The sequence below is a fragment of the Elephas maximus genome, chromosome 8, assembly GCF_024166365.1.
Source record: "Elephas maximus indicus isolate mEleMax1 chromosome 8, mEleMax1 primary haplotype, whole genome shotgun sequence".
Taxonomy (NCBI): domain Eukaryota; kingdom Metazoa; phylum Chordata; class Mammalia; order Proboscidea; family Elephantidae; genus Elephas; species Elephas maximus.
The window spans coordinates 46,350,397-46,371,991 of NC_064826.1; the positions used below are offsets into that span (position 1 = coordinate 46,350,397).

Below are 21,595 nucleotides of genomic sequence, written 5' to 3' on the forward strand. Positions count from 1 at the left end.
CAATTTACCCTCTGAGCTGGAGGACTGTTTCTTTTTTTGTTGCTGCACCCTGTTACTATTCAGCCTGTGCAGTCTCGGTCCCATCCAGGCTTAAGCAGCTCTTAATCACAGTAAGTCAATAAAACTGAGCAGCAACTGCAATCTGGCCTGAGGGGACAAAATCCATACCTAAGGTAATCTTCTGTCCCTGCAATATCACAGGCATAATCACTTTCAAAATACAGAACACTTTGGGTTGCATTTTCCAGCAGTTATATCTGCATTTAGGGCCTGTGTTTCTTTTTTGCCAAGATAACAATACCCAGAACCTCAAACAGTAGGGCTTTCTGGTCCACATCTATACCCCGCAGAATTTTTATAGAGAGATCGTCTTGCCCAGCCACCCACTGCTGAATTCTATTTCGATCTGCTATATTTGGGTTTTATATTTAAATCACTTCTTGAAACAGCTAATTCATCCTGCAGTTTAAAAAGCAAATCTGAATCACAACTTTATGCTCTTTTCTCATCATCCTGGGATTAGTAAAAAGACGAAAATTTAGATGAGAACTGAGTAGCAGGAGGCTGTGACATCTTTTTAAAAATGAGCACATTGGGACAAGGCAGTTCTGCCATTAATATTCAACGTCCACCGTACACACACAAATTACAGGTTTTTTTTTTACCAGGCTTACAGAACCATTGGCTGTAAGTATGCTGCTACTAAGTGCATGTCTAATGCAACTGCCGAGGATACGAGAAACAGGATTGCACTGAGTTTCAGCAAATTGGGGGTGATGTGCAGGTAGGTGTTCATGGGATATGAAAGTTAGCTCCTGGTTCAGGACACGGTCTTGGAAGGTCCCCTGCGAAGTGTGTGTGAGTCCCAGCGTCGCCTCCTTTACCTAGGCTGCCTCAGCGCCGGGGCTCGCGGGGGCGGCCATCTTGGTAAAGCCGGGGCGACGGTCAGCGCTGGGCTGACGTTGTAGGGCTGCCAAATTCGAAGGTCACAATGAGTCAGTGACCGGGTAACATGGAGCGGCCCTAGCTAAGGCGTAGGTCGCGGACCGGGCGCCGACTTGCCCCAAGAATGGTGAGACGGCGAGCACTGGTACGCTGCCTACAGCTGCTGGCGCCCTCGGCTGCAGTGGCGCGGCGGGGACGGCGGGGCGCTGGCAGGGGGCGGAGGAACACCGGCGCCGTCCGCCGCGGCCCCTCCCGCTGCGCGGGGGCGCTGTGCCCTGGAGCGCTGTGGCCCGCAGCCGAGCAGCCCCAGCAGCCGCGGCGGTGCGCGCGCCCGGCCGCCCCCCGCGCGAGGTGAGCCCGCGCCCCCGCCCCTGCGCGGCGCGCCTTCCCGGGAGTCCGGGCGCCAGGTGCTCTGAGCTCCCCCGGGGCCTACGAGGAAAGCGGCTTCGTATCGCCCGGGGTTGTCTTTCCTGTCTCTGCTTCTTCCTCTTCGGTGTCTGGGTGGAGCAGTCCACACCCCCGCTCAGGGGTTCAGTTTGGACTCTTCTACGAAGTAGAACGAGCTGAGAGTGGGTTTTGCCGGGTCCCCAAGCCCTGCCTCACGCTAGAGACGCTGCACTTGTGAGTGGCAGGCGTTCATTTGAATTTCCGCACGTCGGGAGTTGCGGAGCCTGCATCTCAAGCTGCTTGGGTGAGGAGCCACATTATTTTTTTCCCTTTGGGAGAGTAGCCGTCTCTGGGATTTAAGATCCCATCTTTACTGCAGATTACCAGGTGGTTATTTTTTTTTACCAGGTTGCATCTTCACGGATTGTAATACATGTGGTGTATCTTTTGGTTGTGTGTGAATGAATTGAATTAATTGGTCTCCAACTTCTGCAAAGCAACTTAGTTCTTCTTCCTCTATAGTATGTATCTTTTGAAAATGCATTCCAACAGGTTCCCCCAGTTTTATCTTGAAAGTTAAACATGGTTTGGAAATGAAAAGCCAAAGAATGGGGCAGAGTGGTGGGACCCGGTGCTTTCTCGAGTTTTCTGTTCTGTGGTGGTTTTTAAAATGGGGTGTTATTGCAGGCTTTGCAGAACGTGCATGCAGCTAGATTTTACAGCCCCCCGGCCCCCGCCCAGGGTAGAGCTCTCTGTGGTCCTGGTAGTTGAGGTAAATACTCTTCCGCGGGCTTTAGCGCCTGATTCGTAGCTCTTCAAATGGACCTGAAAAATGTTTAGGGAATGAGAAAAGTTAACAGCCTTTAAAAAGTCGTTTAGTTCTTGTCCTTCCTTTTACTGTAGGTTGTTTTATATATATGCTGTAATATGACTCATCTGTTTTGCTTTGGCTTGGTATGAAGTGTTTGGTGTTTGATAAGTCTGATTTATTCAGAAAGTCATTCTTACAGTTCTCTTAAAAAATAAGAGATAATTCCTATCTTTGTTAGAAATGGAAGTCTAGCAGTTCCGTTTCGTTTTTCAGTTACATTGGTTTTGATTTAGCCTCAGACTTAAACACGTTTAGAAACAAGTTATGTAATCGTTAAAAAGAAATGATTACTTATATCACATAATCGTATGATTTTGTTGCAGGAAAATGTTAGATCTGTTAAAGAAGAAATTTAAGGCAAGTGTATATATTTAAGTAAGAATTTAAGAGAGAAGTTGAGGTATTAAAATAGTTTTAAATCAACTGACAATTTAGTCACGGTTTTCAAAGATTTTGTTACATGCTGCAGATTTTGCTGCTGCAAGAATTTCAGTAGTCTCCAAGAGAGGAAAATATTCCGTATATTTCTCACACCCTTCACTCACAGTTCCAAATTATATTGCACAAGTTTTATATTGCAAAATTTAGGTTTGAAATTCGTCCAGTTATAGTTGTATGGAGGACATTTTAGTATAAGCATTCCATCATAGGGTTTTGGTTACACTTTAGTTGATACAGTCACCCTCAGGTATTATGGTTAAAGGTATTTTGTCATTTTGGATATTTGTGAGTTTGGAGAACTGAGGGGATTTTTATGAACATTTAGTCTGTGTTTGGAAAATATTTGCCATTAATTTTTTATTGTTGCTCCTTATGAGAACATTTCTGTTTTTCTTTGTGAAGTGGTGGATAGCTGTCGATATGGTGGGTTTTTCCATTGCTTTTTACTCTTTTTATGTAAATAAGAATATGATTACAGCTGGAGAGCTGTGTTGACCTAAGCATTTTAGACTGAAATGCTCACAACCAAAAGGTGTTTTTATTGAAGTATTATTGAGGAAATGAACTGTGTACATAATTGATCATCAAAGAATACCTTTATCCTGAAGGTATGTGTAAAGCTGGCATTAAAAAATCATACATGTTGTTTCCAGCATAAGGTTCAAGTAATATCTTATTCTAGCTGCTATAATATTGAATAATTCTACTTGTCTACAATTTATAGTGCTTTACCTCACTTGTCTTTTGAACTTAATAACCATTATTGTATATTTAAATATTTTATTAATACACTTCTGTAACAGATTATATATGAACTCATACATTCCCAGGAGCAGTTTTGTTATGTCAGAGATAGAGTCTTCTAACTCAGTTGGTTAAATAATATATTCCTAGTCTATAACATAAAAACCCTTTGAAGTATGTTTTTATATATTTATTTTTAGTGTGATTTTATGGACATAAAATACACGAGATTATTAACCCCATTCTACAGATGAGTAAAACAGGAAACTGAGCCTTGGAGATTTTAGTGATTTGCCTAAGGTCCTTTAGCACAGCAGCCCCAGCCTTCAGCAGAATGTATGCAACACTGACTCTTGTTAGAAAGGGGTACCATTGAAATTCCAATAGAGTGGTGTGGATCAGCAAGCTTTGGTTTGCAACACAGCCACAGATTGTATAACTAAACGTGGGTTGTTGTTGCTTGGCGCTGTCGAGTCGATTCCAACTCGTAGTTACCGCGTGTGACACAGCAGAACTGCCTGATAGGGTTTTCTTGACCGTAATCTTTACAGAAGCAGATCACCAGATCTTTCTCCCTCAGAGTAGCTGGGTGGGTTTGAACTGCCCACCTTTTGGTTTAAGTTTAGGAATAAGTAAGGTGAGAGTATGGCTAATGCACAGCCCATGCTCCATCTTCAGCTAGAGCTGGACCTTGAAAGGTCGTATAATTCTTTGGCCTGACTTGCTTTACCTGTAAAGGGATGACCTGGGTGATGAGTTGAGTCATGTAGTGTTCAAGTTGGAAGGGACCTTAGAGAGTACATACCCAGTTCACTGTCTTTTACTTACACATTTCCTATTTCTACCTGCATAAGAATTTTAACCTATCATGATATCACTGAACTGAAACATCAAAATTAGACTTTTCCACCATTTCACAAAGATGAGATACCTTAAAATTCTAGGATGAAAGTTGATTTCCCTCTCAGTCTTTCCTCGCATAGATTCTCAGTTTTATATTATACGCAGACCAAATATCCCTCGTATATAAATGTCTATATGCTGTTAAGAGTCCATTTTCTGCATGTGTCGTTGTTAGGCACCATCCAGTTGATTCTAATGCATGGCTACCCTGTGCACAACAGAATTAAACACTGGGATTTTGAGCCATCCTCGCAATTGTTACTATGTTTGAGCCCACTGTTGCAGCCACTATATCTGTCCATCTTGTTGAGGGTCTTCCTTTTTTTTGCTGACCTCTGAAGCTGTCAACTAATAGGTTCTTGTCAAGCAGACTAGCAAATTGAAGTCAGCCAAACACTGGGTTGGAAGAACAGAAAGGTTTATTCGTAGTTTGCAAACTGGGAGACAGGCAGGGTCTCGTGACCTAAGGCTGCCAGCTCCCTGAACCAGGGTAGATTTGCTCTTTTTGTAGGGAGTGGCATACATATCCATGAACAGTGAGGGGAGGATCTTCAGTCTTGTGATGCGTGCGCAGTCTGCATAATTTTAGTGAATGGGTTTTTGTGCAAGGCTCTAAAAATACTGCACGCAGCCCTGAAAAATGGCGACAGCTCTCTACTGCCACCACAGGAAGGTAATATAACGGGTAGATCAGAGTTAATGCGCCTGCGCCTCGACCTCCTGCCAGGAGAATACAAGAGACCTGGGGATTCCACTGATCATGGTGAAGTCTTGGAAAAGTTGTAACAAAAATGTAGCAAGAGTAGACTTTTCTGAAAAACAGCTATTACTGGGTGGTTAATAACCCTTAATAACCCTTTCATGACTGCCTGCTTTACCTCTACTTTACCAAGCATGATGTCCTTCTCCAGGGACTGATTCCTCCTCATAACATATCCAAAGTATGTGAGACGAAGTCTCACCATCCTCGCTTCTAAGGAGCATTCTGGCAGTAATTCTTCCAAGATAGATTTGCTGGTTCTTCTGGCAGTCCATGGTATATTCAATATTCTTTGCCAACACCATAATTCAAAGGCATCAGTTCTTCTCCGGTTTTCCTTATTTATCATCCAGCTTTTGCAAGCATATGAGGCAATTGAAAACACCATGGCTTGGGTCAGGCACAGCTTAGTCCTCTAGGTGATATCTTTGCTTTTTAACACTTGAAAGAGGTCTTTTACAGCAGATTTGCCCCGTGCAATACATTGTTTCATTTCTTGACTGCCGCTTCCGTGGATGTTATTGTGGATCCAAGAATAATGAAATTCTTGACAACATCAACAGGCTTTTGAACCTAGTGAATGTTACTGTTGGAGCACATATTAAAATTACCAAAATTTGAAGAGTTCGACATAATAAACTTAATTTTTTTTATTATAGTGAAAACATGTAATAAAATATTTGCCTTTTTTTTGAAAATTATTTTTTCTTTTTTTATTGTACTTTAGTTGAAGGTTTACAGAACGAACTAGCTTCTCATTAAACAATTAGAGTACATAATTGTTTTGTGACATTGGTTACCAACCCCATGATATGTCAGTACTCTCCCTTTTTGACCTTGGCTTCCCTATTATCAGCTTTCCTGTCCTCTCCTGCCTTCTAGTCCTTGCTCTGGGCTGGTGTGCCCCCTTAGTCTCATTTTGTTTTATGGGGCTGCCTAATCTTTGGCTGAAGGGTGAACCTCAGGAGTGACTTCATTACTGCCTGGGGGCCATACTCTCAGGGATTCTCCAGTGTCTGTCAGGCCAGTGAGTCTGGTCTTTTTTTTTTTTTTTTATGAGTTAGAATTTTGTTCTTCATTTTTCTACAGCTCTGTCTGGGACCCTCTATTGTGATCCCTGTCAGAGCAGTTGGTGGTGGTAGCCAGGTACCATCTAGTTGTGCTCGACTCAGTCAGGTGGAGGCTCTAGTACTTGTGGTCCATCAGTCATTTGGACTAATCTTTCCCTTGTATCTTTGGTTTTCTTCATTCTCCCATGCTCCGGATGGGGTGAGACCAGTGAAGTATCTTAGATGGCTGCTCAGAAGCTTTTAAGACCCCAGAATAGAATGTACAACATTTTCTTTATAATCTATGTTATACCAGTTGAGCTAGATGTTCCCCAAGACCGTGGTCCCCACAGCCCTCAACCCAGTAATTCAGTCCCCCAGGGAGTTAAAACATTTGCCATTTTAACCATTTTTTACATATACAATTCAGTGACATTAATTATATTAAGCGTAGTGTATAATCATCACCTCTGTTTCCAAATTGTTCTATTCCCCTTATCAGAAACTGTAGTACCCTTTAAGCAACATATCCCTATTTCCCCTTCCCGCTGCCCCTCATTGTTATTATCTGCTGTTGATTCAACTATGACTCATGATGACTGTAAAAATGTTGGGGCGGGGGTGTGTGACCTACACTAACTTCACAAGGGGGGAAGAATTATTAGTGTCAACAGCGCAAGGCTGATTCCTGTGAGGTGGGGTTCAGACATGCCTCTGCCTTCCAACCATCCCTCCCACACACTTCTCTGCTGGGCTCGATAATTCGTTCCAGTGGCCACACAGAACTCACAGACCATACTCACAGTTTGGGGTTTATTAGGGAAGATTGTAATTAGGTTCAGGAACACTCAGGATATAGTTCTTGGATCAGGACAGTTTCTTCTCAGCCATGCAGCAGGCAGGCCTCTGTCTGGCCCTTGGCCCCTCTGAGGGGCCTCTGGGGTGGGCCTGGCCTCTGCCTCCTTGGGCAAATGTTACAAAGCTCTTTTAGCTCCGCCAGTAGGTGCCCAGAGACACCCCACTCCTCCAGTAAGCCTCAGCCCAAAGTCACTCAGCTCTAGCTCTGTGGCTTGGCACACCTAGCTCCACCAAGTTCCTGGAGGCACCCTACTCCACCAGCAAGCCTGCTGCCCAAAGGCACTCAGCTTTCTCACGCCATGGTCTGGGAAGCTCACTGCCCAGTCTCCTGCTGGTCTCCTGGTTCTGCTGCCTTTGTAGCTGCAGTTTCTCTGCCAGTGCTTCTTGCCATCTTCGGTGTTACAGTGCTCCCTCTCTTATCTCCTGGGTTTAGGAGGGTCTCTGTGCAGGGATCCAGGGTCTAATAGATGCACTCTGCAACTAGCTCTTCTTTCCTGGAGGTAGTAGGTCCCCTCTCTGCTCTGGAATTGGCTCTCTTGCAAGCCTAGCAGGATGGCAAAACTGACCAATCCCCTCATTAGGGTTCTATATATCTTGTTTGCATAGTCCCACCCCCACAAGGATGCCATGCCCATATTTACATTATTAGCAAGCTATCCAATCCTCTTGGTGGGCCACAAGCACCTCATTTGAATAGTACCATCCAGTCTTTTTGTGGGAGTTACAAGACCATGGTGAGAAAGGCCATGTAAAAGCAATCCATCGCACTTCAGCGACCTTATGTACAATAAAATGAAATGTTGCCTGGTTCTGCATCATCCTTACATTCAACAGGATGTTTAAGTCCATTGTTGCAGCTATCATGCCAGTCCATCTCACTAAGTATCCCTCATGCCCTCCTTGGCCCTCTACTTCACCAAATATGATGTCCTCGTCTAGCATTGTTCCCTCCTCCAAAGCAAGTAGACAGTTTTCTCTTGTGATCTATAGGTTTTCACTGGCTGATTTTCAGAGATACATCACCAGGCCTTTCTTTCTAAGTCTGAAAACTCCACTGAAACTTGCCCACCGTGGGTAACCCTGTTGCTATTTGAAAGAACTCAATTTGGCCTTTGTCTTTGGTTCCTGAAAGATAGCCCTTGAAGTTCTAGAGCAATTGAGGTGACTTTATTATGTAAAACCTTCAGATAGCACCTGCAAATTAATGGGGACCACAAAGACCACACCTGGCAATTAACCTCAGGAAGGGAGGGGGCATGATGCAGTCAATCATGCATATTCAGTGATTCAGTCAATCAGTCCGCAGTTCAGATCCACGAGGCACTCCTTGGAAACTCTATGGGGCAGTTCTACTCTGTCCTATAGGGTCTCTATGAGTCTGAATCGACTCGACTGCACTGAGTTTTGTTTTTTTTTATTTCTGTTTTGTCAATCATGAGGATGCAGTGAGGCCCCAATCATGCCTTTGTGATAAAACCTATAAAAGGTTTTGAACATGGATGGGGGCCTCCTGGATTGGTGAGAGCACGTGTTCTCGGAAGGGTGTGGTACATCCCTAGAGACAATAGAAATCTCATTCCAGGACCGCTCCCAGACCTTGTCAGATGCGTCTCTTCCTTTGTTATAATAAATGGGTAACTTTAAGTATAGATATTCTCTGTGAATTCTGTGAGCTGCTGTAGAGAATTGATGAACCCACGGGGTGCAATGAGGACCGGCAGGGTCTGGCGATTGGAAGAACTGAGTCCTCTAACTTGTGAAGTCTGATTTAACTTAGGGTGGCTAATTCAGAAAAGGGCTGTGTAGGCAGTGGATATGAAGGATTGTGTCCTTTTAACTTGTAAGGTCCGACCTAACTTTGGGTGGTTAGGTTCAGAGAGAGAAAATGCCACGTCAATGGCTGGTGATGAGGTTAATGGAAACGTGGTAATGTGAAGACTGCATCAATTTCTGGGTGGAAATTGTATTCATGATGATTCTTACCATGCAAAAGAGAAGCAGTTATCAATAAAGGTGGGATTTACCTACTGTGCCCCTTGCTTAGTACAGGTGGCATAGCTTCTAGCATCAAAGCAGCGCACAAACCACCACTGACAGATGAGTGGTGGGATGCATAGTTAACCTAACCATCGTAAGGAGAAAAGGAAGATGAGAAGTTAGAATAGGCATTTTGTAGTCTTTACCACTCTACCACCACTTCATCACCATTGTGAATAACATTGCAAAGAATGGGAATTCCAGAACATGTAATTAATTGTGCTTGTGTGGAACCTATACATAGACTAAGAGGCAGCTGTGTGAACTGAACAAGGGAATACTGTGTGGTTTAAAATTGGGAAAGGTGTGTGGCAGGTTTGTATCCATTCACCATACTTATTCCATCTGTGCGCTGAGTACATCTGAGAAAATGGACTATATGAAGAAGAACACGGCCTCACAATTGGAGGAAGACTCATTAACAACCTGCGATTTGTGTATGACACAACCTTGTTTTTTGAGAGCGAAGAGGACTCAAAGCACTTATTGATGAAGATCAAAGACTACAGCCTTCAGTACGGATTGCACCTCAACATAAAGAAAACAAAAACCCTCACAACTGAACCAGTAAACAATAAGCAACATCATGATAAATGGAGACAATATTGAAGTTGTCAAGGATTTCATTTTATTTGGATCAACAATCAATGCCCATGGAAGCAGTAGTGAAGAAATCAAATGATATATCGCATTGGGCAAATCTGCTGCAAAAGCCCTCTTTAAAATCTTAAAAAGCAAAGATGTCACTTTGATGACTAAGGTGCACCGTAATATTTTCAATCGCTTCATATACATGTGAAAGCTGGACAGTGAAAAAGGAAGACAAGAATTGACACATTTGAATTACGGTTTTGGTGAAGAATATTGAATATATACCAGTGACTACCAGAAGAATGAGCAAGTCCGTCTTGGAAGAAGTACACCCAGAATGCTGCTTAGAAGTGAGGATAGTGAGACTTTGTCTCATGTACTTTGGACATGTTATCAGGAAAGATCAGTCCCTGGAGATGGACGGCATGCTTGGTAAGGTAGAGGGTCAGTGAAAAAGAGGAAGATCTTTTTTTGTTGTGCTTTAGTTGAAAGTTTACAGCTGAAGTTAGTTTCTCATACAAAAATTTATACACACGTTGTTCTATGACCCTAGTTGCTATCCATGTAATGTGACTGCACATTCCTGCTTTCCACCCCAGATTTCCCTTGTTCATTCAACCAGGTTCTGTCCCTTTTTACCTTCTCATCTCGCTTCCAGACAGGAGCTTCCTATTTAGTCTTGTGTAAAAAAAAGATTTTTCTTTTTTTTTTTATCTACTTGAACTAAGAAGCACACTCTTCACTAGTATTGGTTTATGTCTTATAGCCCAGTCTGATCTATGTCTGAAGAGTTGGCTTCGGGAATGGTTTTAGTTCTGGGTCAACAGAGAGTCTGGGGGCAATGTCTGCTAGGGTTCCTCCAGTCTCAGTCAGACCATTAAGTCTGGTCTTTTTACTAGAATTTGAGTTCTGCACCCACTTTTCAAAAGAGGGAGACCTTTAACAAGATGGATAGATACAGTGGCTGCGACAGTGGGCTCATACATAGCAGTGGTTGTGAATTGGCACAGGACCCGGCAGCATTTCATTCTCTTACACATAGGGTCACTATGAGTCAAAGCCAACTTGACAGCACCTAGCAAAACAGCAGAGTTGGTGGGAATTCCTTTGTTGACTTTTGTCTCACTGTTCTTTGGTTATTTTTACTTCTATAGTTTGATTTCCAGCAGGTGATCTTTTAAAAAATAATTATCTCCAAATCAAGAGTGATTAGGAGTTTAAGCTTCTGTTCTTCATTTAATTCATTCAGTAAATGTTTATTGAGCAGTCATCATGTATAGACTGTTGTGGGTTATTATGGACAATGTGAACCATTACTGATTGGTTTTTCCTTCCTTCCTTCCTTCCCTCCCTCCCCCTCTTTTCTTTTCCTTCTTCCCTTCTTCCTTCCCTCCCTACCTTCTTTTCTTCTTTCCTATGGCTTCCCGGGAGCACAGGGTCAAGTTTGTGCCTCAGATAAGCTGAGTACAGTCTGCGACCCTATCAAACTTTGTACCCAGCTGTATACATCATCCTAGCCCTAGTGTTATGTGTCAGTTTTGGGATTATGCCAGATTTGGAGTGTGGGGCAAGAAAGAAAAGGAGGCTTTATGGCAGACAGCTTAATGAGAATTTATTTCAGTTCCTCCTAAATGCCTCTCTGCTGATGACTTTGCTGATGTCCTACTTCTTTGCTGATGCCGATGACCTCTTTTGCTGATGTCTACCTCTTTGCTAATAAAGTAGTAGTTCTCAATTCTGCCTATGCATCAGAATCACCCCGAAACCCTCATGGGTAATTCTGATGTGCAGCCAGCATTGAGAATCAGTGGCTTAAGATTTTGTATCCAGCTAACTTTGAAATGCTCTAGGGAGGAGTCACGTGTTGTTCCTTATCAGTCACAAACTGGAGATCAGATCCTTTCCTAACAACCTGTTTTGATAATGGTAAGGGGAGATGGGGGGAAATCTGAGATTAGTAGAGTCCCTTGGGTAGGAGAGGCAAGACACTGAAATGCTTAAGGGGACAAATTTAACTACTTCGAATTTATCTAGAGTTGACCTTGCTTGCCTGTTTTGCCTACTCCCATTATGGGAAGTGTTTCATTTGAGCAAAAGAATCTTGTGTCCCGGGGCTGAAGCCTTGGGGAAGGTGCAGTCTAGATGTGGCTGCCAGTTAGTATCTGAGTTTGCACATTTCTGCTCCTGGCTTCACTGAGGGAAGATGAAGGGGTGAGGGTGATTGTATTTTTGGAGACAGGAAACTATCAAGATTTTTGTGAATCTCCTGGTAAATCCAGAAGGTTTGGTGAGGCCACAAGGAGCTATGGGGTTGGGTAAGAATCCTGTGGAGAATCGTGGTTTCATATTTGTTTTAAGAGTTTTGTGAACTCCAGGAAAACCAGACCTTCCCTTATTCAAATATAAGAACAAAAGCACATTCCAAAGTTTATTCCATTTCAGTTTATTCATGCTGCTGCTTCTCTGTCTCCACTTCTCATTAGTGCAGAAATTTAAAAATGGAATATATATTCTACTAACCCTTCTTAGGAAGAAAGTCCCGGTGTAATACCTCTGCAAACCCCGTGGATCACAACGGACCAGCTGTTGTGTATAGTGTCGCAATGAATTGGAGGCTGACTTGACAGCAGCTAACAACCAAAAAAACCAAAATCAAACCCGTTGTCGTTGAGTGGATTCCAACTCATAGCGACCCTATAGGACAGTGTAGAAGTGCCTCATAAAGTTTTCAAGGAGCAGCTGGTGGATTCAAACTGCTGATCTTTTGGTTAGCATACGAGCTCTTAAGCACTACACCACCAGGGCTCTGCACTTGATGACAGTAACCCTTATTAAACAGTGTATAGTAAAGTAGTGGTTTACAGTTACTGAGAGTCTCTTGTGTCATGACTCCAGGCTATGATTTATGTACATTTTGTCCTTTATCCATACAATAACCCAGTGAACTGGCAACATTATTATTCCCATTTTATCAACAAGGAAACTAAAGCTTAAAAGATGACAAAGGAGCAAGGTTGGCAGATATTTATTTAAAAATATTTTTAACCCTGTATCCCTTTTCCTGGTAATGTGCCTTTTCCTGACAACTGATTAAGTATACTTTAATTCTGTCCATTTTTATACGCTTTTACAATTTATGACATACTCGATTGTATTATTAGAAAGAATGTACCAAATAGAACTTGGGGACCTCAAAGTTCCTTTGAACTTCAAGTTTCTATTAGTTAACCATTTTGGGGAGGTCTCAAGGTCTGTTACCACACTGTGCTAAAGGCTCAGGAGCCAGGGTCCTGAACAAGGTTTGACCTCAACAGTGCCCTGGGCCTTGCTTTCTTGTAAAAGCCCCCAGTGCTGCTTTGTTTTGTCATTTACCTCTTTCTCACAAAGGATTGGCAACTGCATGACATCCAGGGCAGTATAACATGTCTGCCCTTCTGCCAAATTCATTTGTGAATGTATCAGGAGCTCAAGTAACCTCTCCAGTGACTTTCTTGCTTCTATTACCCTGTTGACCTCAGGGCCCTCTAACTTGTTGGCGGTGTTCAGGAGGTTATGAGTCTTTTCAGAGTCGCTGACCGTGGGATCACAGGACTTTCAGTGTAGACCACTCAGCCTGTAAGGAAGAGTATTCCTCACCATTTGAAGAATCTGGGCCAGTGTGTTCTAAAGACTACACATTTTTTATTATTCAGAGCTGATACTTCTGGAAAGATTTTATGCCATAATCTGTTTGATATTTATAATTTTTTCCTCTAAAGGATTTTGAATCCTCATAGGACCTGGAGAGCTAGAACTTAGATATAGTAGACATTTAAACAATATTTGTTAATTATGACTTTAAAAATATTTTTAAGTTATATCTGAAATCTTACTACAAGTTTGAAAGTCTAGTGGCTGTATGATGTTATCAGATTTGTCACGAAGTATCTTCTGAAGTAACATTTTGTATGCTCTGAGTAATCTCCTGGGCTGTCTGATAAATGTGGGGAGTTAAAAACTTTCTCCCAGGAGATAACTTTGTTGTTCTCAGGTGAAAATACTTTGCTTATCCTGGAGCAGGTTACCCTAGGGAAGGTGGGCAGAACCTGAGCTGCTCTCGTGGAGATTTCTGAGTGAAAACTGGGAGGAGTGGCCCACAGCCAAGGTCTTGTTAGAGCAGACAGCTCTTCTGTGGCCTGGGCTGGCTCTTTGGTGCAGCCAAATGATTTTTAAAATTTTAGAGGTGGAAGTGACCCTTGAGATATGGCACAGTTCTCTCATTTTACAGATGAAGAAAGTGAGCCTCAGCAATAGTAAGTGACTTTTTAAAGATTACAGAGTTCAGTAGAGTAAAAGTTGAAACCAGAACTAAAGTCAGAAAGAAGGAAAAGAGTGCATTTCCCACTCATTAACCTTACATTCTTACCAGGGGGGGCAACAGATACATATGTTTCTTCATTCCTTTTCCTTACTGTTATGCTGTAAACAGAAAGCATTTCTTTGTTGTGTAATTGATTATGAGACAGAGACATAGATGGAGGAGGGAGGAGAGAGAAAGAGAGAATAACCACATTTTGAAAGTATAACCAGAAAAACCAAACCAAACCCACTGCCGTCAAGTCGATTCCGACTCATAGTGACTCTATAGGACAGAGTAGAACTGCCTTATAGGGTTTCCAAGGAGTGCCTGGCGGATTTGAACTGCTGACCTCTTGGTTAGCAGCCATAGCACTTAACCACTACTCCACCAGGGTTTCCTTTGAAAAAGGATTAGTAAAAAAAGAACAATTAAGATAATCTAACCAATTTAGTATACATTTTTTAAGTTTCACAAGGCATCAGTTTATTTCTCTTCCCTGTCCATCTTCCCCTAGCCTTTTCAGTTAAATAGTTCTGTGTATCATTTACATATTATTAATGATTACACCAGAAATGAATCTATACTTTGTGTGTGGTATTATTTTAAGATTCAAGGCGATGATAACGATGGCATTTCAATACATATGTACATATTATTTTATGCATATTTTCTAAATTTACCTTAACTACTTTAATTTGCTCGTTTTAGGGATTCTAGTTTTAATACTGTAAATAGTATTTTAAAATGAACTTTGATCTTAAGCTGTATGTTTAACTTGTTTTATTATTTCTAATTCTAATCAAATCTTTTCTTTCTTATATGTACAGTCACGTGTCACCTGATGTCCATGATACGTTCTATGAAATAGGACATTATGTAATTTGGACGTTGTGTGAACACCGTATCATACACAGGCAGTCCTTGAGTTATGAATGTCCAACTTAAGTACAACTCGTAGTTACGAACCAACCCCTGTAAAGCTTATTATATTAAAAATTCGAGGTACGCACAATGGTTCATAATAACAAAAGGGTACTACTTTGTGACGTGCATTGAAACATTATGATTATTATTACTGTATTTCTGTGTTAAAGATGTTTTAGTGTATCTGCGTCCAGTTCTCCAGTCCAGATTTCTGAGTTTATGAGCCCACAGACAAATTTGTGGTTGGATGTTACCTGAACGAACGTAGCTCATGACTGTATAAAAACTCTTATTGTAGTGGAAGCACTATTTATGTATTTTGGTGGCTTGAAATCTATGAATAGCCTGTAAAATGGCTTCCGTAGTTCAATATATTGAACTTTGTCTAATAGTTAAGGATTTCAAAGCATTTGGCAATCTATGATAAAGAGCACTTGTTGTCCTTGACTACTTTTAAAAAAAAAAAAAAGGTTCTAATTTAGTATCTGAGGAGCCCAATTGTTTTTTATTCATTTCTCTCAAAACTCTGTACTCTGAGTTCTAATATGCTTGCCATAAGCTAGCGTTTTTTGGTGAATTATCTGGCAAAGTAGTATTTCTGTCTATAGTCAGATGAGCACTTTATAAAACAAATTTATACAGTTTTTTTAATACAAGAAAATTGTGTGATTTTTATAAAGGATAAGCAACATATTTTTGTAGTCTTTGTATGTAAAATTATTAAGGAAAGAAAAATGGAAAATTTTCAGCAATCTACCTTTCCAATCTGTCTGGAACTCTAAAATGTTATATTTTCACCTGAAAAACAACTCAGTTGAATCAAAAGTATCTATGTCTTGTTTACTCTTCTGCTGAACATAAATAATAGTAATAATAACAATTTACATTTGTATAGCACTTTACAGTACCAACCTGTGGTGTCATTTACTCCTCATTACGGCCTTTCAGGGAGACATTTAGGATTATTATCTTTATTTAACAGATGAGTAAGAATGGTAGAACTGGTGTCCTGTCTTCCTGACTCCCAGCTAATGTTCTTTTCATTCCTGTGAAGACAAATTGATTGTGGGATATATTGATTTATAAATACATATATCTAAATGTATAAATATGCATATGTATATTATGAATTCTAATATTTTTGACTCAATAATCATTATTAAAAATTGCCATAACTTGTTTTTAGTATGATTCTAGGTATTGTATGTTAAGCTTCCTATTTGCTTTGATCTTCTTCAGCTTCTCAGAGAAACTGGTTGTTAAGTCAATAAAGCGAGTTAAAAATGAAATCCAGTGATCCACAGGGCTGACAAACAGTGCAGTACTTTCTTTGTTGATGTATGTTGTGTACCAGCCTCCCACAGAACGTTCTCCCTCTCATTATCCAGGGTACTTCCCACGCTTGAACGTATCTGCCTTCCTACGAGTCTCCCGAATGCCTCTGGGGGTTAATGCCCGTCTCCCATGACATCTGTATTGAATGCAAAAGATGGGAGCAGTTTAATTCTAACCTACTGAGGCCCTTTGCAAACGTGTCAGTGCATTGAAATAGTTTTATTAGCTGTGTTGTCTAGCATTGTATTAAAAGGACTCTTTTCTTCAATAAAGATAAGGTGAGGGAAACGTAATATTATGAATAGTGTTATTTAGTCAGAGGTATCTAAAAATACAGTTCTAAACATTATCCAGGTTTAATGTCAGTATCTTTCTTGGTATGTGATGGACAGTCACTCAGTTAGCATTTATTAAATGTATACTCTAAGAAGAGTGTTCTGCAATTTCATGTATTTTTTTTTTTGTTTAACTTCTTAAATGAAGTATTGCATTCAATTCTAGGCAATTGGCAAATCTTAAATGTCAACAAAAGAAATGATGAGGCATTTGCTTTTGAAAGAGAATTCTTCCTTTCTGAAAGTGTTTTACCCATGTGTGCAATTACTGGAGTAAAATATTTGTACTTGGCAGACCTCTCGTCACCAAAAGTCATAGCTCAGACCTCTGATTAAAGGCATGGGGTAAGTCCTTCTGCTATTAAATAGGCAATTAATCTTCAAATAAATGTAGAGAATGTACTTGATAACTACTAAAACAAACAAACGAGAAAACCAAACCCAGTGCCATCAAGTTGATTCCAACTCATAGTGACCCTATAGTACAGGGTAGAACTGCCCCATAGAGTTTCCGAGGAGCACCTGGCAGATTCGAACTGCCGACCCTTTGGTTAGCAGCTGTAGCACTTAACCACTACGCCACCAGGGTTTCCTTTGATAGCTACTAGATAGAATTTATATTTTCCTTAGTGTAATAAATGTTTAATGTATTCCAGAAGCTATAGTATATCCAAATCCTTAATTTCATTCTGTTTCAAAAAAAATAAGTGCTTGTGAGAGTGGGTGTGTGATTGGGGCCACTGCAGCTTCCCTTGAGCCTGGTTTCCTTGTCAGTCAGGGCACCTCCTCATATTACGCAGACCTTAGAACTTAATCGAGTGATTGCACCTGTCAGATGCAGGCATGGACCCCAAGGGCAGCTTTATGGTGAGGCTCCAGTACATTTCTAAGGTCAGCCATTCAACGATTTTTTAGCTGGGTGTTTTGGGTTTTGCTTTAAATGGAGAAAATCTTTTTGGTGTGGCCAGTGTTTTGAGGCAAAGTGGTGCCAAAATTAGTATTAGAAGGACTCCTTCTGAGCCCTGTCTTACACTGGGAGCTGTATTGCTACAGAGACAAGTACAGAGAGTACTTAACATCCAGATGCTGTTTAAAAGAATTTTTTTTTTTTAAATATAATTTCAAATTTAAGAAAAACTATAAATGGTACAAGGCATATTCATATATCCTTTCTCCGCATTCAACAATTGTTTACATTTTGCCCCCCTCATTTGCTTTAATAATCATTCTCTCTCCCTCTCACACACATACCCATTTATATTTATTTATCTATATAAAAATAGAAACCATGAAGTTCATACTGGTGCCTCTTATTCAAATCCAATGCCACAGGGTATGATCTAGTCTTCCTCCTTTATATTTCCCCCAACAGTATGAAACCTGACTTCCATTATCCTCAGTGTGTTAATTCATTTGCTTAAATCTGGAATACATAGAAAGTTTTATAATTGCTAGCCTATACAATTGCAGCAGGTAAACCTACTAGAGTTCCATATTTGTTTATTTTTTGTTTTTGTAGGTAAAACTTATATACAGTAAAATGCTGAGATCTTAAGTGCACAATATGAGAAGTTTTGGCAAATGCATACAACTGTCAAGATATAGACTATTTCCATCATCCTAGGAAGTTCTCTTCCCAGTCAGTTGCTCCTCCCTGGAGGCAATGACTAGTCTGGATTTTTTTCCCCCCACCAATTTTCTTGTTCTAGTTTCATATAAATGGAATCATACAGCAATCTTTTATGTCTGGCTTCTTTTGCTCAGCACAGTGTTGCATGTATTTGTAGTTTATTTCCTTTTATTGCTGGGTAATATTCAATTGTATTAATATGCCATAATTTTTTATCCATTCTCCTGTTGATTGACTTTTGGGATGTTTCCAGTTTTTGGCTGTTATGAATAAAGCTGCTCTGAACATTTTTGTGTAAGTATTTGATGGACATATGTTTTCATTTGCAGAACCTTAATGGCACAATGGCTAAGGACTCAGCTGCTAACCAAAAGGTTGGTAGTTGGACCCCACCAACTGCTGGGCATGAGAAAAGACCTGGTGATCTGCTACAATAAAGATTTCAGCTTAGGAAACCCTATGAGACAGTTCTACTTTGTCCAATAGGATTGCTATGAGTTGAAATTGACTCTACAGCATATAACAACACCAACAGCAATACATGGAAGCTCTAGTTGCTATGAGTTGGAATCGACTTGATGGCACTGGGTTTCGGGTTTTTTTTTCTTTTTTCTAGTTGCTTCACATCTTTGCCAACATTTGGTGTTGTCAGTCTTTTAAATTTTTGTCATTCTAGTGAGTATATCCTGGTATCTCATTGTAGTTTTAATTTGTATTTCTCTACGGAACCCTGGTGGTGCAAACTGTTAAGCACTTGGCTACTAACAGAAAGGCTGGTGGTTTGAATCGCAGCTCCAAGGGAGAAAGACCCAGCGATCTGCTTCCATAAAGATTATAGCCAAGAAAACCCTATGTGGCAGTTCTGCTATGTCACATGGGGTCGCTCTGAGTCAGAATCAATTTCATGGCACCTAACAATGACTAATGATGTTAAGCACTTTTTCATTGCTTATTGACTACCTTTACGTATCTATTCAGTTATGAGATGGCTTGATAAGTATATGATAGAGCTCAATTTCTTATTAGATATAAATCCTACTGTAGTATCTTAAGGAAATTCAATTCGTGGTTATGACTTTTGCATGTTACATTATTACCTTCTTTGGAACTCAGTTATATGACTCCGCTTGGAGACTTCTTTCTAGTAACTTGAATCACTCCATAAGAAAAAAAAAACAGTTATTCAGAAATATGAGTCTTAGTAAGAGAAAACATTCTCTTTGCTTTTTAAAAAAGTAATTTATAGCTATCAGTTGTCATAGGGCTTTATTATCTTTAAATTTGGTTTTGGATTCTAGTTTTGTAGCCCAAATTTAGCTGTTTTGTATGTGTTATAACTAGCTGTTGTTCACAGAGGAAAGGTTGTCGTTAGGTGCCATTGAGTCAGTTCCGAATCATAGCAACCCCATGTACGACAGAACGAAACAGTGCCTGGTCCTGCGCCATCCACACAACCATTGCTATGCTCGAGCCCATTGTTGCAGCCACTGTGTCAGTCCATCTCCAGGGACAGGTCCCTCCTGATAACATGTCCAAAATATGTGAGACGAAGTCTTACCATCCTTGCTTCTAAGGCACATTCTGGCTGCTCTTCTTCTAAGACATATTTGCTCATTTTTTGGCCGTCCATGTTACATTCAATATTCTTCACCAACACCATAGTTCAAAGGCATCAGTTCTTCTTCGGTCTTCCTTATTCATTGTTCAGCTTTCACACTCACATGAGGTGATAGAAAATACCATGACTTGGGCCAGGCACACCTTAGTTCTCAAAATGACATCTTTGCTTTTTAACACTTTACAGAGGTCTTTTGCGCAAGAAAACAGAAGAAAGGAGTTTTCACAAAATATTTATGCTTCTAAGTGTATTTAATTACCAAGGCTAATGTTTTCATTTCTGTTCCAACATATATATTTCCATATATAAAATGCCATATTTCATAAATTTCAAGACAGTTTAATACCACTGATGTCAAATGTGTCATATAATGGATGACATAATTCTAACTGATAGCATTTTTACTTTCTTAGTGGCATGTAATACCACTGTTACATTTCGTGGTATCTTAAACTGGATGAAATACACAATTATGTAAAGATCTTATCAAATTTTCAACCACCTTTTAAAACACAGGTAGTTTACAATTTATATATACTTATGAGTATGCAAATCTACTTTCACTCAATGTTGAACAGAAATCAAGGTAGAATTTTCACTTTCAGTGTGAACTTTGGAGACATATACATAACAAGTAGTTGGGAAATTCGCTACATTTAATTAAAGAAATTCCAGCCTAGATATTTGAAGTGATTGTGTTCTCAAAGCTCAAACCAAGTTAATAGCAGAACCATACATATAACCCACTCTTCTTCATTCCTAGTTTTTCTGTCATTGTATCTCTGGTGTTTAAGGATGTCCTTTGTGAGATTTTTGCTACAGAGTGACCAGAAGGTTGATATTTCATCAGGAGTGGCCTCACATGATGCAGCTCTCAGGCAGGATCCACGCATTTCACCATAGGACAAGGAACGTCTGTTGGCAGAGCTTGTAGTTTTGCATATTCACTGATGAGTTCCTGGTACTTTTCCTCCAAAAGAACCAGTCTAGATTATCATGGTCCAGATTCTTACATGCTTCTGCTGCTTTCTAGCATTTCATTCTAACAGTGCATAGTATGAAATGGTGCCTCTTAGTGCTCCAACATTTTGTGTTGCTCAAACGCCTTTCATGACAGTACATAATCCTGTGAATATCTATTTTCACACTCATCCCCACCCCAAGGAAAAGAAAAGATCATGTGAAAGGCCCTGTGGTGACAGTCAATGGCCCTGAGGGTGGGAGTACTATGCATCTGAGGAGATAGACTAAGGTGGTATGTGTTGGGCACAAGGAGCAAAGGAGAGTGTGTGCAGGGCTAGACACACACAGACATCCCCCATGGGCCATCCTAATGACTTTTGCCCACATTCTGAGAGCAAGGGGGAATCCTTCAAAGGTTTTTTGTTTGTTTTATCAAATTTGGCTTTAAGAGGATCACTTCTGGACACTGGATTTTGCGTAGGTTGGTGCAGAAGGAGGATAGTGTTAAGAGAAGACAGCTAACAGCTATTTGGTAGTGAGACCTGTTTCTGTGGGTTGATGGGATGCAAGCCTGAATAGATAGGAGGTGAGGAAATGGAGACAGTGTGAATAGATAACTTAGAAAAAGTTTGTTATTCAGAGAACACAGATCCCTGAATGCATATTTCACTCTCATTTTACTTTCTAGGACTTTGGAAACCTCTCTGTTCTCTCACTTTCACGTTTATCACCCCCAAAGCTACCTGGATTCCAGGGTCTTCGTCCCCATTGGGTGTGAGTCAGTGAGTACTTCCTCTCAGATTCTTGTTTACCTGTGATCTCAGACTTGGCCTCAAACTGCCTGGATCAAAAATCCACCCTCTCT

At 40.6% G+C, this 21,595-nt stretch overlaps 1 protein-coding gene across 7 annotated transcripts in view; it reads left to right on the plus strand.

Moving 5' to 3' along the window:
• Positions 1-698: 698 nt before the first annotated feature.
• The window catches only part of NAPEPLD (N-acyl phosphatidylethanolamine phospholipase D), a 55,913-nt gene continuing 35,016 nt past the window's right edge, over positions 699-21,595 (plus strand). Inside the window, exons 1-2 of one of the 7 annotated variants that reach the window (XM_049893114.1) lie at positions 14,780-14,927; positions 16,686-16,864. In XM_049893114.1, the coding sequence (XP_049749071.1) occupies positions 16,860-16,864 (5 nt within the window). In that variant the 5' untranslated portion in view covers positions 14,780-14,927; positions 16,686-16,859. The other 6 variants (XM_049893113.1, XM_049893118.1, XM_049893116.1 and 3 more) reach the window with 6 other exon arrangements.